We start from the raw sequence: 14,338 nt of genomic DNA on the forward strand, positions 1-14,338 counted from the left end.
GCAATAAAAAAAATGTGCTAATTATAACTACATGTGGTCGTAATTATACAAACGTGATGTATGTAATTAAAAATAATTATAGCTTATTATAAATTAATATGAAAATTGAGGTGCTATTTACCATGAAATGTATTCTAATTTGATAAATATCGTAATAGTAAAATATCGTACCCCTGGCGTCGGAACATCGCAAACAATCAAAGCACATGACTATATGCCGACATATTTCGATATATTATGATTATGAAACAATCGCTTGCAACATTTCACAGTAAACTCCACGCGCCAATACACAATATATCGAACGCAGGAAACTCATCATGCGATCGCGGTCTTTATAACGTTCACAGGGCGAGCTGAATTTGTATAACCATATCACACAAACCACGAAATGGACCTTCGTGCAACGTTCTTGCCGTCAGTTTGTATGGACTAACTCTTTTTACCACTTTAGCAGTTGAAAGTCATCCAAGCGTGTAGCGATATAATTCCTATCATAACAATTAATAAACTTTATATCCGTTTTCATGAATGCATTAAGCAGATTTATAAAAAGTAATGAATTTTGCACTAAATACCTTGAACAAATTATTTAAAATATATGATTGATATTATTTATAATATAGCTTTAAATATTCTTATTTGCACATTTCTAATAAACTAGTTACTTACATATAAGTCAGCTTGGACACGTGTTCGCGTTTATAGTAGTGAAATACCTACTACAAACGCGAACACGTTACCAACAAGCTAATTATATAATAATTGTCGTCCCATCGGATTATGAGAGTTAGGGAATAGAGAGTGCAGCTGTGCTACTGTGTACAATATGTCCTGCGCAGTTGACTAATCTCTCTTGAGATTAGTCGCCATGGCCGAAATCGGTCTGGAGGACATTATTGTAATACGTACTATAGTAACTAAAACCGGAATAATCGAGTTTGGCCTAACAATCACGTGCCTCGCGTAAGTAGCATTATAAGTGTCATTTTGTTTATTGTTCTTTTCTAATAAAGTTCACAATGAAATATATGAAGGAAAGTGAAGCCTTACGTCGCAAAAGAAGTTGACACAGCGAATGTGAATGCTATAATGATAGCTAATGTAAAATGTAATGCCATAACTGCAGAAGAATGGTCAAATGTTTGTCGACAGTCTATTGAAGAGGGAAAGAAATTTCAGGCTGTCCTGAAGAGACTCCAGTCTCTGTAGACGAGGCTTTAGACACAATATCAGAGTGAAATATCATTAACATAAATGATTTATCGAATGAAAGCGAGGATGAGGATGATTACGAAATATCTGTAGTTGAAGAAATTCATGATTAAAAATTACATTTAAAATTTATAATTTTAGTACCTACTTAACTACTATAAGAATAATTTTTTTTTTTAAATCTATTTATCTGTTGATAGTGCGCTACAAAAAATTCAAAAACATGTTCAACCCGATTTGGCTGTACTTATATTTGAAAGTCGTAAATTACGATTCTCGGTCGTTGTTATTATGTACTTTTAGGGGTAAGCTATTGAACATAAAAAGTATATAAGTAGGGTATCATATTTCATCATCTGCCAGGTACTTATAAGATAACTAACCCTGTGCTTCTAGTTCGTCAACAGGTACTTTGGCCAGTCTCTTGTTGATGTCAGCATGCGCATCTATGGCTCGTCGAGCGCCAGTCACATCGTCAGCAAAATCTGCCCGTGCTACATCTTCTTGTAAATCATCGAGTCGGTCAAGGAGTTCACCCGCTTGCCACATCAACTCTTCTAAAGCCTAAATTAAATCATTATAGGTATGTTTAAATAAATTGCAAAATCATCAAACAATTAATCTTTGATACACTTACTAGTCTCAGATCTATCCATTGTGCATGGTCATATTGAAGAGTACCATCTAAATCTGGTGTTAGTTGTGAACTATCTATAACTTTGGGTAGTGCCTCTAAGCTAATCATTGTTGTCTGAAATAAAATCTCATATTTAAATACATATACTTGTGCTATATATAAATATTGTATGGGTCGTGTCAAACCAAATAACAATATGTGTTTTTCACTGTAATCAAAGTATATTTATTTTCTTTTAAATTCTTAGATTTAAATGTCTCCGTTTACATAAATATAACTCTACATTTATAACCATATTTGATGTTTAAATATTTAGTTATACTGAGATTGGGTGAGACTACACTAGTCAGACTGAGATTGGATTGGGATTGCATGTGTCATAATCAAAGGAAGATGTTTTATTACAACAAAAATAAAATGGAATGTATATGTCATCTCTTTAGCGTCAAATTACAATGACACTTATTAATAGACAGTAGAGTTTATTTTGATAGTTATTCTATTCAAATATTACAAACTCTAAACCTCATTCTTGTCAGTCAGCACAATTATTCATTTGTTTACTAAAGATAAAATATTACCTCAAACTTGTACTTATGTGCTCCTATTGTTGTGCGTTGCTTTTGCCAGAAGTTGTCAGGTTTGACAACCAATGCCTGGTGGACGGATGAAGAGAAATGCTCCTGCAATATTTTCAATATTGGCTTTATAGCAGCCCATGCTGAACCTCTCATGTCAATTAGAATTGTAAATCCATGAGATCTAGCTGGATCACTAAAAATAAACAAAACATACAATTTAAGTTTTGTCACTCTCTAGATTATCCCAAATATGTAGTATATAATTGTACTACCTAGGTATACTGATAAGATAATGTAGCAAACGTCGGTAGTCATCTGGAGCGACGCGATCGCGTCTCGAATTTGCAGGAAACCAAATAATAGGTCCTCCGCGACGATCCCGGCCGCCAGTGAGCGAGGCTACCCGCTCCTGAAGGAGGGGCAACACGTCTAAGGCTCGCGCCCCGACCTCCATCACTGGCCCTCTTCACGAATTTATTAAAACGAGCCTAGTAGATTAAAAATAGTTATTTAATAACATAAATTATAAAATAAATATTACTATAGATTTATTCTCAATAACAGTTATTTTGTAGTTGTCCTTTACAAAATATATTAAAAAACCTTAAACAATGCAAAGTCTCTTATAATAAAATAAATAATTTGTATAATACTCCAGCAAGTCATGCAGCTGTATATTTAAATATACTTTTATAAGTTCTTTTTACTTGTAAAGTTACAAGTTATGCCAAATAAAAGGAACAAAAACTACACTACTATTTAAATGTACACATGAATGGTACAAAAATAATTATATATCATAGAGAAAATGTCAAAGCTTTTACATGAATTTTTTTACATTAACTTTACATTTTTTAATTGCAAAAAATTTTACTTTCATCGTTACTTAAATATTCTTAAAACAAATTATTATTATTTTTCATTCAAAGCAAGAAGAGTACTAGATTTCACCAATTAAAATATAAATTATATTTTTAAAGAAGTTAAAGGTTATTAGATTGGACTATATTACCTTGTAGCATTGGAAGTGAGTAGTTTATACACAAAATTCACATTTTATAATAATTTACAAAAAAATTAATTAATAATTTATCCATTATGTTACCCTCTTAATTTAAAATTCATTATTTTATTATTCAATAAGCCATAAAATGATATTTTTTAAACAAGTGTTTATTATTTGATCACAATTTTGCTAATAAATTTAGTTAATCTACATTTTTTTAATTCGTCGAATTTTTAGTAGATAAGTTAAAAAATGATTTATAATAAAGATAACTAAACTTACAAACTACTTAATTTTAAAAACTACTTAATTTATATTCAAGTTAATAGAAAACAAAAGTGACTGATGCGCATTAATTATTTTTCATTGAATTGAAGTTGTGTTCGTTTGGTTGCTTTACAAAGCGTAAGACCAACGCCAAGTAAAGAATAAGGGGTGTATGCAGTGTAGGTAACTTCGACAATACCAAAACAGGAACTTTGTAGAAATTACACAAGCTACGAATGCGTTCATTATTTTTGTACTATTAGAACATTATAAATTATGTTTTAATAAACGCCGATGACAAATAATTGTTGTAGATATATAACTACATGTCATAACAAATAACCTCAGACAGCCATCAATTTGAACTAACCGTGGTGACTCAAAGTTGCCTTTTAGTCAGGTATAAAAGGTTCGGCACACATTATTGTCACAGTTGTTATTTTCACTAAAGCAAATGTAAAAAATATATCCATTTGTGCCTTAAAAGTTAATAAAAACACGCAGACTGGTCATTATGACACTCAAAAACCACCAACTATTACAGTCAGTATCCACCACAATGGCGCGTCAGGGATGTTCAAACTTTAAAAAACCGGTAATATTAACGACTTGCTTAATCTCTATAAATAAAACATGTTTTGATCAACACGTTCTCTTTCTTTAAATATTTATTTACTAAAACATCAAATAATAAAAGTAGTAATTTCATAAACTGAATTATACATTATTATATACCTATGATCATAATAGAATAAGAATTTTATTTACAGGATATATTTATTTATTTGTGGCATTTTTTATACCCTGTGATTAATATTGGATAATCAATTAAAAGATCACGGTATAATTATATTATAGAATTGTGTATCTAATTCCGAACATATTGTTATAGGAATTTGGTATTATTGTGAATAATTATAATAAAGAGAAATACGTCAATATTTACACATCAACAATAAAATAATTATTTGTTAGTACTATTTTTGTATCAAACGTTAAAAATATATTCAATTAAATGAAAATATTTCATTTCTAATTTTATTCGCTTTTTTTTCATATAAGACTTATTTATGTAAGAATGCTAGCTGTATTTTCACTTTGAATCGCAATGCCAATCCTCAGGTATAAAAATGTACCAGTTGTTACCAGCCCTCCTGTTACCAGTAGAGGCAATCAGAATAGTTGTTAAATTTATTTTATTTTTATTGACGAATACGTTTATTTTACTTATCACATTAATAACTTATAACATGAAACTTGGTTCAAAAAGTTACTCATTCATTCAAGGCAACAACTTCGAGTTTCGGCATATCTTATTTAAATGTTTAATTGTTTAGTGTTGAGACCATTGGACTGTACCGCAAATGTTCGATCAGACGGCCCACACATTATTATATGTTTTTATTAATTAGTTATTTTTCAACGTTGTGAGAAAACATACATAGCTGAGAAAATATGTGAAGTTTGGCTAACTTGTTCACCACGTGTGGCGAAACTATTATTACACTGAGAAGAAGCGCATGCCCAGCAGTGGGACAAATTAGAATAGGGCTGATATTATCCTTATTAATATTTAGGTATTGTTGTTATTGTGCTAACAAAATTTAAGTTGTTTAATTTTAATAAATATTTTACTGGCATTCTTCTTAATATTGACCATTGACAAACCAAATATTAATCAATCCTTACATAGTCAATGCGCCACCAACGTAGGAACTAAGATGTTATATTCATATTACCTGTAGGTATACTGGTTCCATAGACAGAGAAACTATTAGACGCAATGATGATTTCCTTTTCACTTACACAGGAAAGAGAACGAAAATTATATTACAAATGGCTTAGAGAGGGATAGAATTATAAAATCTTTAGTCCCTTTGCGTAACCAGTTTTATCAAGGTCGGCTACTCCGGTAGCGACACAAACTTGACAGTTGGTGCGTTCATTGTGCTTATTGTTCATTTTTGGTTATTTTTATGTTAGAAAACGATTCTGATCCAGAAAAAAGACAGAGAAATAATCCTTATATCATATCGAAGGCTATAAAATGGTGCATTATCGTATTATTTCATGTTACAGCGATAGCAAGAATAAAATTGCCGGCGTGTGTTTTCACGCGTAAGTACGACGGTTTTGTCTCTAAATATAGTTTCTCAGTGATGATTATTTATGCCATAGCATGACAGAACCTTATATCGCATTAAAATTCTGAAGATAATATGATTTTTCAGTTTACATCATTTATAACCTATAATTATTTATCAAGTCAGTGATGCCAGCGTCAGTTAAAAAAATATTCCGATATTAAAAAAAAAAATATATCGATTCATCGACAATGTAAACAAATAAATACAGAATCCAATAATAGTATAAAGTGCTTCGTTATATATAAATATGTTATTTTAATTTATTCTTTGTCCTATTTACCTAATAATAACATTATTTAAAATTCTTCTTGAATTTATAATATTATTACATTACGAGTCAAGAGGTTAACTTAGAATATCAATCCTCATAATAAATATATATATATATATCGTAATGACAAACATAAATATATTGAAATATAAATCGTACTAGATTACTGAATAAATAAGACAGTTATTCAATAATAAAATAAACAATTTCCTATTTTTCAAATGAAGTGCCATGTTTATGTTAACAAGAGTATAGTATCTACCGGCTACCTACCGCGTAAAATACTTGTACCTTCTGTCTATTTTTTTGGTTAATCTATGCCAAAAATGCACTGATTGGTTGATCTGCGTAATACGCATAGGTGACAAATACTTGCCTTCTTTCTTTTTCATACTAGTAAATACGCCATCTCTTCAAAGAACATGGCAACGTAGGGAAATGTTAGATTTCTTCATTCTTGCAAAACCATATGTGTGTGTATTTTTTGTTTGTTTTTTTAGGGTAAAATAAAGTAATAGTTTTTAAAATCATTAGATTTAAAGGGATTTTAGACATTTTGTTAATACTTAATAATATATATATATATTTGGCAACCTATTAGCATTCTTTATTAATAATTTACTTGCATATTTTAGATTTCAACATTTGAGAAGAATGCTAATCCAGAATGCAGTTACTATGGCAATATTATACGCACACGTTGACAAACTATCTCTGTCTCAATCGCGGTTTCACGGCCCCTTGGTCTATTAGTTTCTCTGTCTACGAATAGCTCACTCACCCTTTCAACAGAACTTAACAATACTCAGCTGTCAAAAACCTTAAAATTGTGTTATTAGGTCCTTACATACGAAATCGGCGTTTTGTACGGGAGGAATATAGTCTTTTTTTTTGCAAAATATATTTAATTAATCAAAGTATGCACCGTTGTTATCCATGCACTTTTACCATCTCATAGGTAGTTCATTGATCCCTTTACTAAAAAAATATGGGGGCGAGAATCAATAAACTCTTTAAAAGCGGTTTGGACTGCCACATCGCAGTTGAATTTTTTTCCTTGTAAGATGTTGTCGAAATTCCGTAACAAATGGTAATCTGTTGGAGCAAGGTCCGGGGAGTACGGTGGATGTCGCAGACATTCCATTTGTAGCTCATCTAACCTAGTGGTTGTTTGTTGTGCAGTGTGTGGTTTTGCGTTGTCGTTTAGCTGCAGTGGCTTAGAGCGCAATCGCTCTAGGCCACTGCAGTTAGTTCTTCCTTCCAATCTCGGTTGTTTAGCAGCTAGTTCTTCCTTCATGGTTTGCAGTTGCTGACAATAGATATCTGCCGTAATCGTTTGGCCAGATTTTAGAAAGCTGTAGTGAACGACACCGGCGCTAGTCCACCAAACACGCACAAATAACTTTTTCTGAGTAAATTTTCGTTTAGGGCAGGATTTGGGTCTCCAGGGTTCAGCCATTGCGACGAGCGCTTCCGATTATCGTACAGTATCCCCTTTTCATCACAAGTAATGATTTGATTTAAAATCCCTTCGTTATTGTGTCGATTGAGCAAAGTAACACAGTAGTCGACGCGTGTTTGCAAGTTCGATTCACTCAATTCATGAGGTGGGTACCTCGTTCAAGTTTTTTTACTTTCCCGATTTGCTTCAAGTGGATTAATACAGTTTTATCACTTACCCCGAAGCCTGCTGCTATCTCTTAAGTGCTTTGTGATGGATCCACTTCCACAATAGCCTTAAATTCTTCATTTTCAATATACCGATATTTCTTGTTTTCCATTGTGCGGTAATAAGCGACGCCAAAGAAAAAAATAATGAGGAAAAAACAAATGAATGACTGTTTCCAAAACTCAAATGTACCAGCTAAATGAATTTATAAAATTTAATTTGGAATTCTAAACCAAAGAGGAGATATTTCAAATCAAAGTAGACAGTACGACAAAACGCTAATTTCATATGTAAGGCTCTAATATGCTATTTATACTTAGATACTTATCTAAATATATTATGTGACAAATTTCGTCAAAAAATAAAATTACTTTTATTGTGCCCTATTTTATTCTAAAAGTTATTAAAATCACTGTTTTGTTATTTGCACCGAAAAGCGTTATGTATTTTTATGAGTTCATCTTACAAACACAAACTACGGCAACACCAGCTCCAGCGGATACTTTTTTTCTAAAATCCTTTTAAATCTAATGATTTTAAAAACTATTAATTTATTTTACCCTAAAAAAACAAACAAAAAATATTCCGCGACAGTACACACACATGGTTTTGCAAGAATGAAGAAATCTAACATTTCCCTACATTGCCATGTTCTTTGAAAGAGATGGCGTATTTACTAGTATGAAAAAGAAAGAAGGCAAGTATTTGTCACCTATGCGTATTACGCAGATCAACCAATCAGTGCATTTTTGGCATAGATTAACCAAAAAAATAGACAGAAGGTACAAGTATTTTACGCGGTAGGTAGCCGGTAGATACTATACTCTTGTTAACATAAACATGGCACTTCATTTGAAAAATAGGAAATTGTTTATTTTATTATTGAATAACTGTCTTATTTATTCAGTAATCTAGTACGATTTATATTTCAATATATTTATGTTTGTCATTATGATATGTAGTTCTGCGATGTGAGTGAATCAAGCAATTAGCGAAGTAACAGTCGATATTTTTTTTAACAGTCATGATTGTTGATTTTTTTAAATCTAGGGATATATCTCCGTGTACTCGTAGTTATTAAAATGAGATGTTTCCTTATGGTTTTCTCAGGTACGAAAGATTCAACTATTAAATTATAAACTTCTCAATGATATTATTTATTTTTAAATAATGATAGATCAAACGCAATTTGGTATGGGAAAGATATTATACGTTAAAATAAAAATGAAAATTGTAAGCATATTTATTTTGTATTAATTTCCCTTTTTTACTTACGATATGCCGTCTGCACTTTATAATCTATGTTTAAACATATTTGCTAGAGTATATTTGTTTGATTAATTTTTTTTTTGTATTTTCTTAAATATTTTGTTTAATATATATTTTATATTTATACAACTAATTATGATTTTTCAAGCAATTAAAATGAACTTAAAAATTACCGGTTTTCGGTCAACAAGGGGTGAAGGGCGCGGGGAATATTTATTGATCTTTTGACGTCCAACTCCTAGTCGGAACCGAACTTATACTGCAGATGAGATTTTAAATTTTGTGCTGTGAAATAAAAATATTATAAAAAGGCATTATGTGGTTGTTTCGGTTAAAGGTATTATTAAGCTTGGTTTAGTATTATTTTTATTGTCTTCGACAGTTCTTATTTGGTTTTCAAATATGTAGTGATTTTTATAACTCTTTATTAAATATTTAATAAGTGAAGTCATTTCACTATTATTAGATGTGATGTTAACTTAAATTGTTAATTAAAATAGGTAAAAGCTGGTGCGATTTGCTTTATTCTGTATATGATGGGAGTCTTTGTCATGTATTGATTACTTATTGATTGGAGATAGGCCATTGCACTTGTGAAGAATTTCTCGTCGTAGGTACATGTTTTCGTAAACTAACTTGCAATGCCAATAATTATACACAGATTTACGTATTACACTGCATTTTTATTGATGGCTAATGCGAAAGTTAATAAATATAGCGAATTTTGAGTTTATAAATGACTCCCTCAATATGGTTCTTAGTCACTTATAAAAAGCAACTTGACTGATAATTTTCAGGAATAAATTTCAAAACGTTCATAATGGATTTGAAAATTAAAGCACCTGAATTAAAATGTATGGATTCAGAGAATTATCGAAAATATTTTAAGGCTCTTTGTTGGACAGGAACCAGGTAAAAAAATATATTTTACTAAAATATTTTTTTAATTTATTTTAATGTGATTGTTACATATTTGCTTTTTGTTAGAAGGATTGACAAAAAGCCACACAAAAAGTTTAACAAAAAAGATAGATTAAGGAGACTCAAAGGATCACATGTTCTGGCACTTTGTTATGCACCTATTCTACTGCCCAATCCATCATGCTTTTCTGTATTTGCTACCGTGCGTGCAAGTATTTTAACTCGCTGTCGCCAACTTGAAGCTGCAGCAGTGGACTTTTCAGATGACAGTGACAGTGATGAAGCCAGTCCTCCACCCGTCCTTGCTAAATTGCCGAAGGTAATTTAACATAGAAAATAATACACACTCTTATAACTTACATTATGTATTCTTATGTAAAGTGTATCTTAACCTTTAATAATCAACTAAATTTGCTCTAAAGTTATGATAGATTTCTTTTAACAATCTACAACACATTATGTTGCTTCAAACCCATTTTTAAATAGAATTTTTATAGTTTGAGCTTTAACATAGGAGATTCAAGAAGTAGATAGATTCAATAGTAGATATTAATGAATTGTATGTCAGTTTAATATAAATTTGTTGTTTCAGGTCACAGGTATTGGATTACGTACGGTTTTTGCTCTTATTTCTCAGTCCCGGTTCACAGATGCACAGTTTTGTGAATATTCGCTTAAGGCTTTACTGGATGTTCTACAAGGGCATGCACCTGAAGATCTTGCACATGAACCTCATGAGGTATTTCAGTTATTTTATTTTCCTGTTTGTAAATATGTTCTATATTTTGAAATTTTTGTATTTATTATCTCCATCAATTAATATTAATTACTGATACCGTTTAAAAATAGAATTGTATAATAATCTGTGCAGATAATGTCAAATCTGCATAGCATGCTGGTAGAAGTTGCGAGTGGAAGTGGGCCTACAGGGCGTACCGAGGCCCCTACATCCCTAACTTCACTTAGTAGTTCATGCCTCATAGCACTAGCAGTAGCTCGTGGTGAGGCTGATCTTGTGCTTGGAGCGGTCACATCTTTAATTATGACTTCAACTCCGCTTACTGAGCAATATATACAGGTTTAGTACATGAGATATTTAATAGCATTTTGTATGGATATAGTTATAATTACTTACTATTTACTGAAATAATCATTGAATGTTTTTATATGCATTGTTAGTGATACAGTAAATATTAACAGCATCCTAAAATTTTTAGATACCAACAAACTTGACAATTCTACAACGAAGTGTACAGTCTGTAATTATTGGACCTCCATCTCGTAATTTGTGGTTAAATTTTGGAGTACCTCATAAGTCTCTAGTGACTAGTTTCCCAGTGGATTTACCATCTCAATTAACTGCTGGCTTTGGAGAGCTTGTAGTCCGATCTCTGGTGTCCGATGGTTGTTTCTTGTATGTTTTCACATCAAAAGGGCTATTGAAAATCGGCTCAGGATATGGCAGCACTATAAGGCAACACGTGTATTTGTATAAATCTGACTTTTTTGCTAGTGATCGTCATGGTTGGCTTGGATATTGTCGGGTTAGTTTGAAAATATTTTTATTTATTTAATTAAAGGCAAATAGCCACTACAATGATTTTAAAGATTTATTTTTGACAGTTTGTGTATATAAAAATTGACAAATTCTTCGACTGAAAAATCATCCCTTTAATTTAGAAAAGTTGTAATATATTAAGGTATCTAAAAATCCACAGGCAACAACAAAATTTTTACACTTATCTAACCTTGTTGACAGAACAAATTGTATGTGAGAATTGGCAGGAAAAAATGCGAAGTGCATGAAGTAGATAAAGATTCGCTAGAAGCAAAGTGCGTGTTGCGATTAGATCCAGGACAACCAGGACCCATTGAGCCAAAATCGGCGGTGTTTACCGACGGTAATCTGCTAGGCTTAATCCTTCTTACCAATCATGTAAGTTTTTGTTCATTGTAATACATGGAACTTAAGAAAAAAAGTGGAAGTTATCTTATTTATATATTGAATTATATACAGGACCATCTCACAATAAAACTGTATGACGCCGAGGCAACAGCAACGGAGCGCGTTAAAGGCGGAAGGTATATATTGACAGCGAGGCGAGAATTCAGTGTCCACTTATTGAGACGACGCATTCTAGTCCTGGGACGACCCGCTTTTGATGACGGCCTATCGAGACGCTTGATCGACTTGGACTCACCTGTTGCGTTGCAGTTAGACGATAATGATGATGATCCATTATTGAGTATCTCCAGCGGTCAGGATTTTGGCTTGTTAACGACGACTTCGGGAAAGGTAGGTCTTTTGTTTATGATTGTGTGCTTATGCAAATTTAATCTATAAAACGCCCCGTGCCCGTGTTTTTGTATAATACGTGTTTAAGCAGACAAAAATTCTAACTATCATTGTTTTGGGTTCTATTGCGTTGATAAAGTCCCCCGGTAGTAGATTTACTTATATATCTTCCATGTACAGACAGCGATCAGTTACAGATTTATTATATGTATAGAATAGATAGGTTAACTTTATTGTTTATGTTAGTTTAAATTATTTTAAGAATTTTCCGGCGACGATTAACGAGAAAAAAGAAATTAATGTAACTCAAATTAAGCCATTTAATGTAATAAAAATAATAATAATGTCCTCCAGACTGATTTCGGCCACGGCGGCCAATCTCAAGAGAGATTAACCACCGACGCAGGAGATATTATAGTGCACAAATGTGTGCGCAGGTGCACTCACTATTCCCTAACTCTCATAATCCGATGGGACGGCAATCCGACACGACCCGTAAGAGTTCAGGCGCAGGACCAACGGCTTTACGTGCTTTCCGAGGCACAGGAGTGAACACACTTCCAACTTCCAGACTCCGGGCTGAACCCAGGACCTCCGAATCTGCGGCCTTACATCAAGCCACTAGACCAACGAGGCAGTCAAAAATGTACATATATCATATAATGTATGATGTTGCGAAGATCTAACTACCAAACGTAGCAAACAAATATTTTTCTATAAAAACTTATATTGATTGCATTTACAGCTGCCTACCATTACTTACGTAGAAACAATTAGCGGTAACATTTTGATGTAGAGCTTTTCTTGTTTAGGTGTACTATACCGGCAAAGGCACAAGCTTAGGCTACAAAGTTGTGTCGCCACAAACCGGCCGCTGGACTCTCATGAAAGAGACGCTCTTCAACAAAAACGACACTCCTAACACGAGACGGTGCAGGGTGGTTCAGGTAAGACATGAATCACTACGCACCATTTTAACTATGTATAATATGTTTCTTAATTTAACTTTTATTCTATCATAAGAATTTGTGACTTATAGTGGGCTCAAGTGCGTCTGCGTAAGTATCACTCGCTAATTAGGTATTCTAATGCGAACATCAATACTTCGTTTTTCTATAATAATAAATGCTTTTCATAATAATGGAACACTGCTAATTTATGAATGAATGAATGTTAATGATAATGCTTATTTGTTTATTAATATTTACGCGTCGCACTTATTCCGTGGTTTGCGATGGACTGCTGACTTGATTGACGCGTATTATTTGTATATTGCTCGAAAAGAATTATTTTAATTAATACGGTGCACCGAAACATCCAGGTAATAAGATAATGCGCAGAGCAAAGAGTCACAATTGAACAATGGTCTACACTTCTTTCATAGTCTTTCAGAAATAAAAAAGAAGCGACTTTGACCCTTAATCACCTGTGAGGCAATATTTTTTATGATTTTTATCATTTTGTTCGATACTGATCTATTACATGCATCACGTTTTTATCTTTAGCGGTTTCTGCGTTGTTGTTGCTAATATGAATATAAATACATAAGCAAATCTTATTGTGGAAATAATGAAAATTCTATTTCTCACAAAGTGAAGTACATTAAGAGACAACTTCAAAATTGAAGGATTAGCCTACAAAACATTCATCCATACTATTTTACTCCCCGAGGGGTAAATAATTTTTTTTATCTAATTTTTTAAGTAGCCTATGTCCTTTTTTGAGATTAAAAATTATTCCGTACCAAATTTCATCGAAATCGATTATAAAAAAACATAGATAGAAAGATAGAGAGATACTTCCCCATTTATAACATTAGACGATGATTCAAGAGTACAATACACTTTTTCTTTGTAGGTTGCTTTAGGCCATGAAGGTGTCCATGCAATTCTAGTGTTAGACAATGGATCGGCGTTATTTACGGGCATAGCGCGACGAGGGGAAGACGGCGATGCCGTTAAACAAAGACGAACACCCAAACCGACGCGTCCTAAGAAGATTCTAAGGGTCTGTATCAAATAAGAGAGGAATAAATTTTATGTTCTTCTATCGACTGTCG

The 14,338-nt window shown here is 32.5% G+C and overlaps 2 protein-coding genes across 5 annotated transcripts in view; one reads left to right on the top strand and one right to left on the bottom strand.

Annotated features, from left to right (window-relative positions):
- LOC126780369 (triple functional domain protein) overlaps window positions 1-4,248 on the bottom strand; it is an 84,284-nt gene extending 80,036 nt beyond the window's left edge. For all 4 annotated transcript variants that reach the window (XR_007670487.1, XM_050504816.1, XM_050504815.1 and 1 more), the window contains exons 1-5: window positions 4,077-4,248; window positions 2,706-2,921; window positions 2,434-2,626; window positions 1,853-1,966; window positions 1,599-1,779 (exon numbers count right to left, since the gene is read on the bottom strand). Coding sequence is in view for 3 of the 4 variants with exons in the window: in XM_050504816.1 (XP_050360773.1) it covers window positions 1,599-1,779; window positions 1,853-1,966; window positions 2,434-2,626; window positions 2,706-2,887 (670 nt within the window). In the remaining variant the exon portion in view is untranslated. The remainder of the gene's footprint in view (window positions 1-1,598; window positions 1,780-1,852; window positions 1,967-2,433; window positions 2,627-2,705; window positions 2,922-4,076) is intronic.
- LOC126780367 (E3 ubiquitin-protein ligase MYCBP2) overlaps window positions 1,779-14,338 on the top strand; it is a 93,051-nt gene continuing 80,491 nt past the window's right edge. The window contains exons 1-10 of the mRNA XM_050504814.1: window positions 1,779-1,798; window positions 9,860-9,974; window positions 10,050-10,302; window positions 10,576-10,722; window positions 10,855-11,061; window positions 11,201-11,527; window positions 11,743-11,919; window positions 12,001-12,279; window positions 13,092-13,226; window positions 14,137-14,286. Coding sequence (XP_050360771.1) covers window positions 9,883-9,974; window positions 10,050-10,302; window positions 10,576-10,722; window positions 10,855-11,061; window positions 11,201-11,527; window positions 11,743-11,919; window positions 12,001-12,279; window positions 13,092-13,226; window positions 14,137-14,286 — 1,767 coding nt within the window. The 5' untranslated portion in view covers window positions 1,779-1,798; window positions 9,860-9,882. The remainder of the gene's footprint in view (window positions 1,799-9,859; window positions 9,975-10,049; window positions 10,303-10,575; window positions 10,723-10,854; window positions 11,062-11,200; window positions 11,528-11,742; window positions 11,920-12,000; window positions 12,280-13,091; window positions 13,227-14,136; window positions 14,287-14,338) is intronic.

The sequence above is a fragment of the Nymphalis io genome, chromosome Z (assembly GCF_905147045.1).
Source record: "Nymphalis io chromosome Z, ilAglIoxx1.1, whole genome shotgun sequence".
Lineage (NCBI taxonomy): Eukaryota > Metazoa > Arthropoda > Insecta > Lepidoptera > Nymphalidae > Nymphalis > Nymphalis io.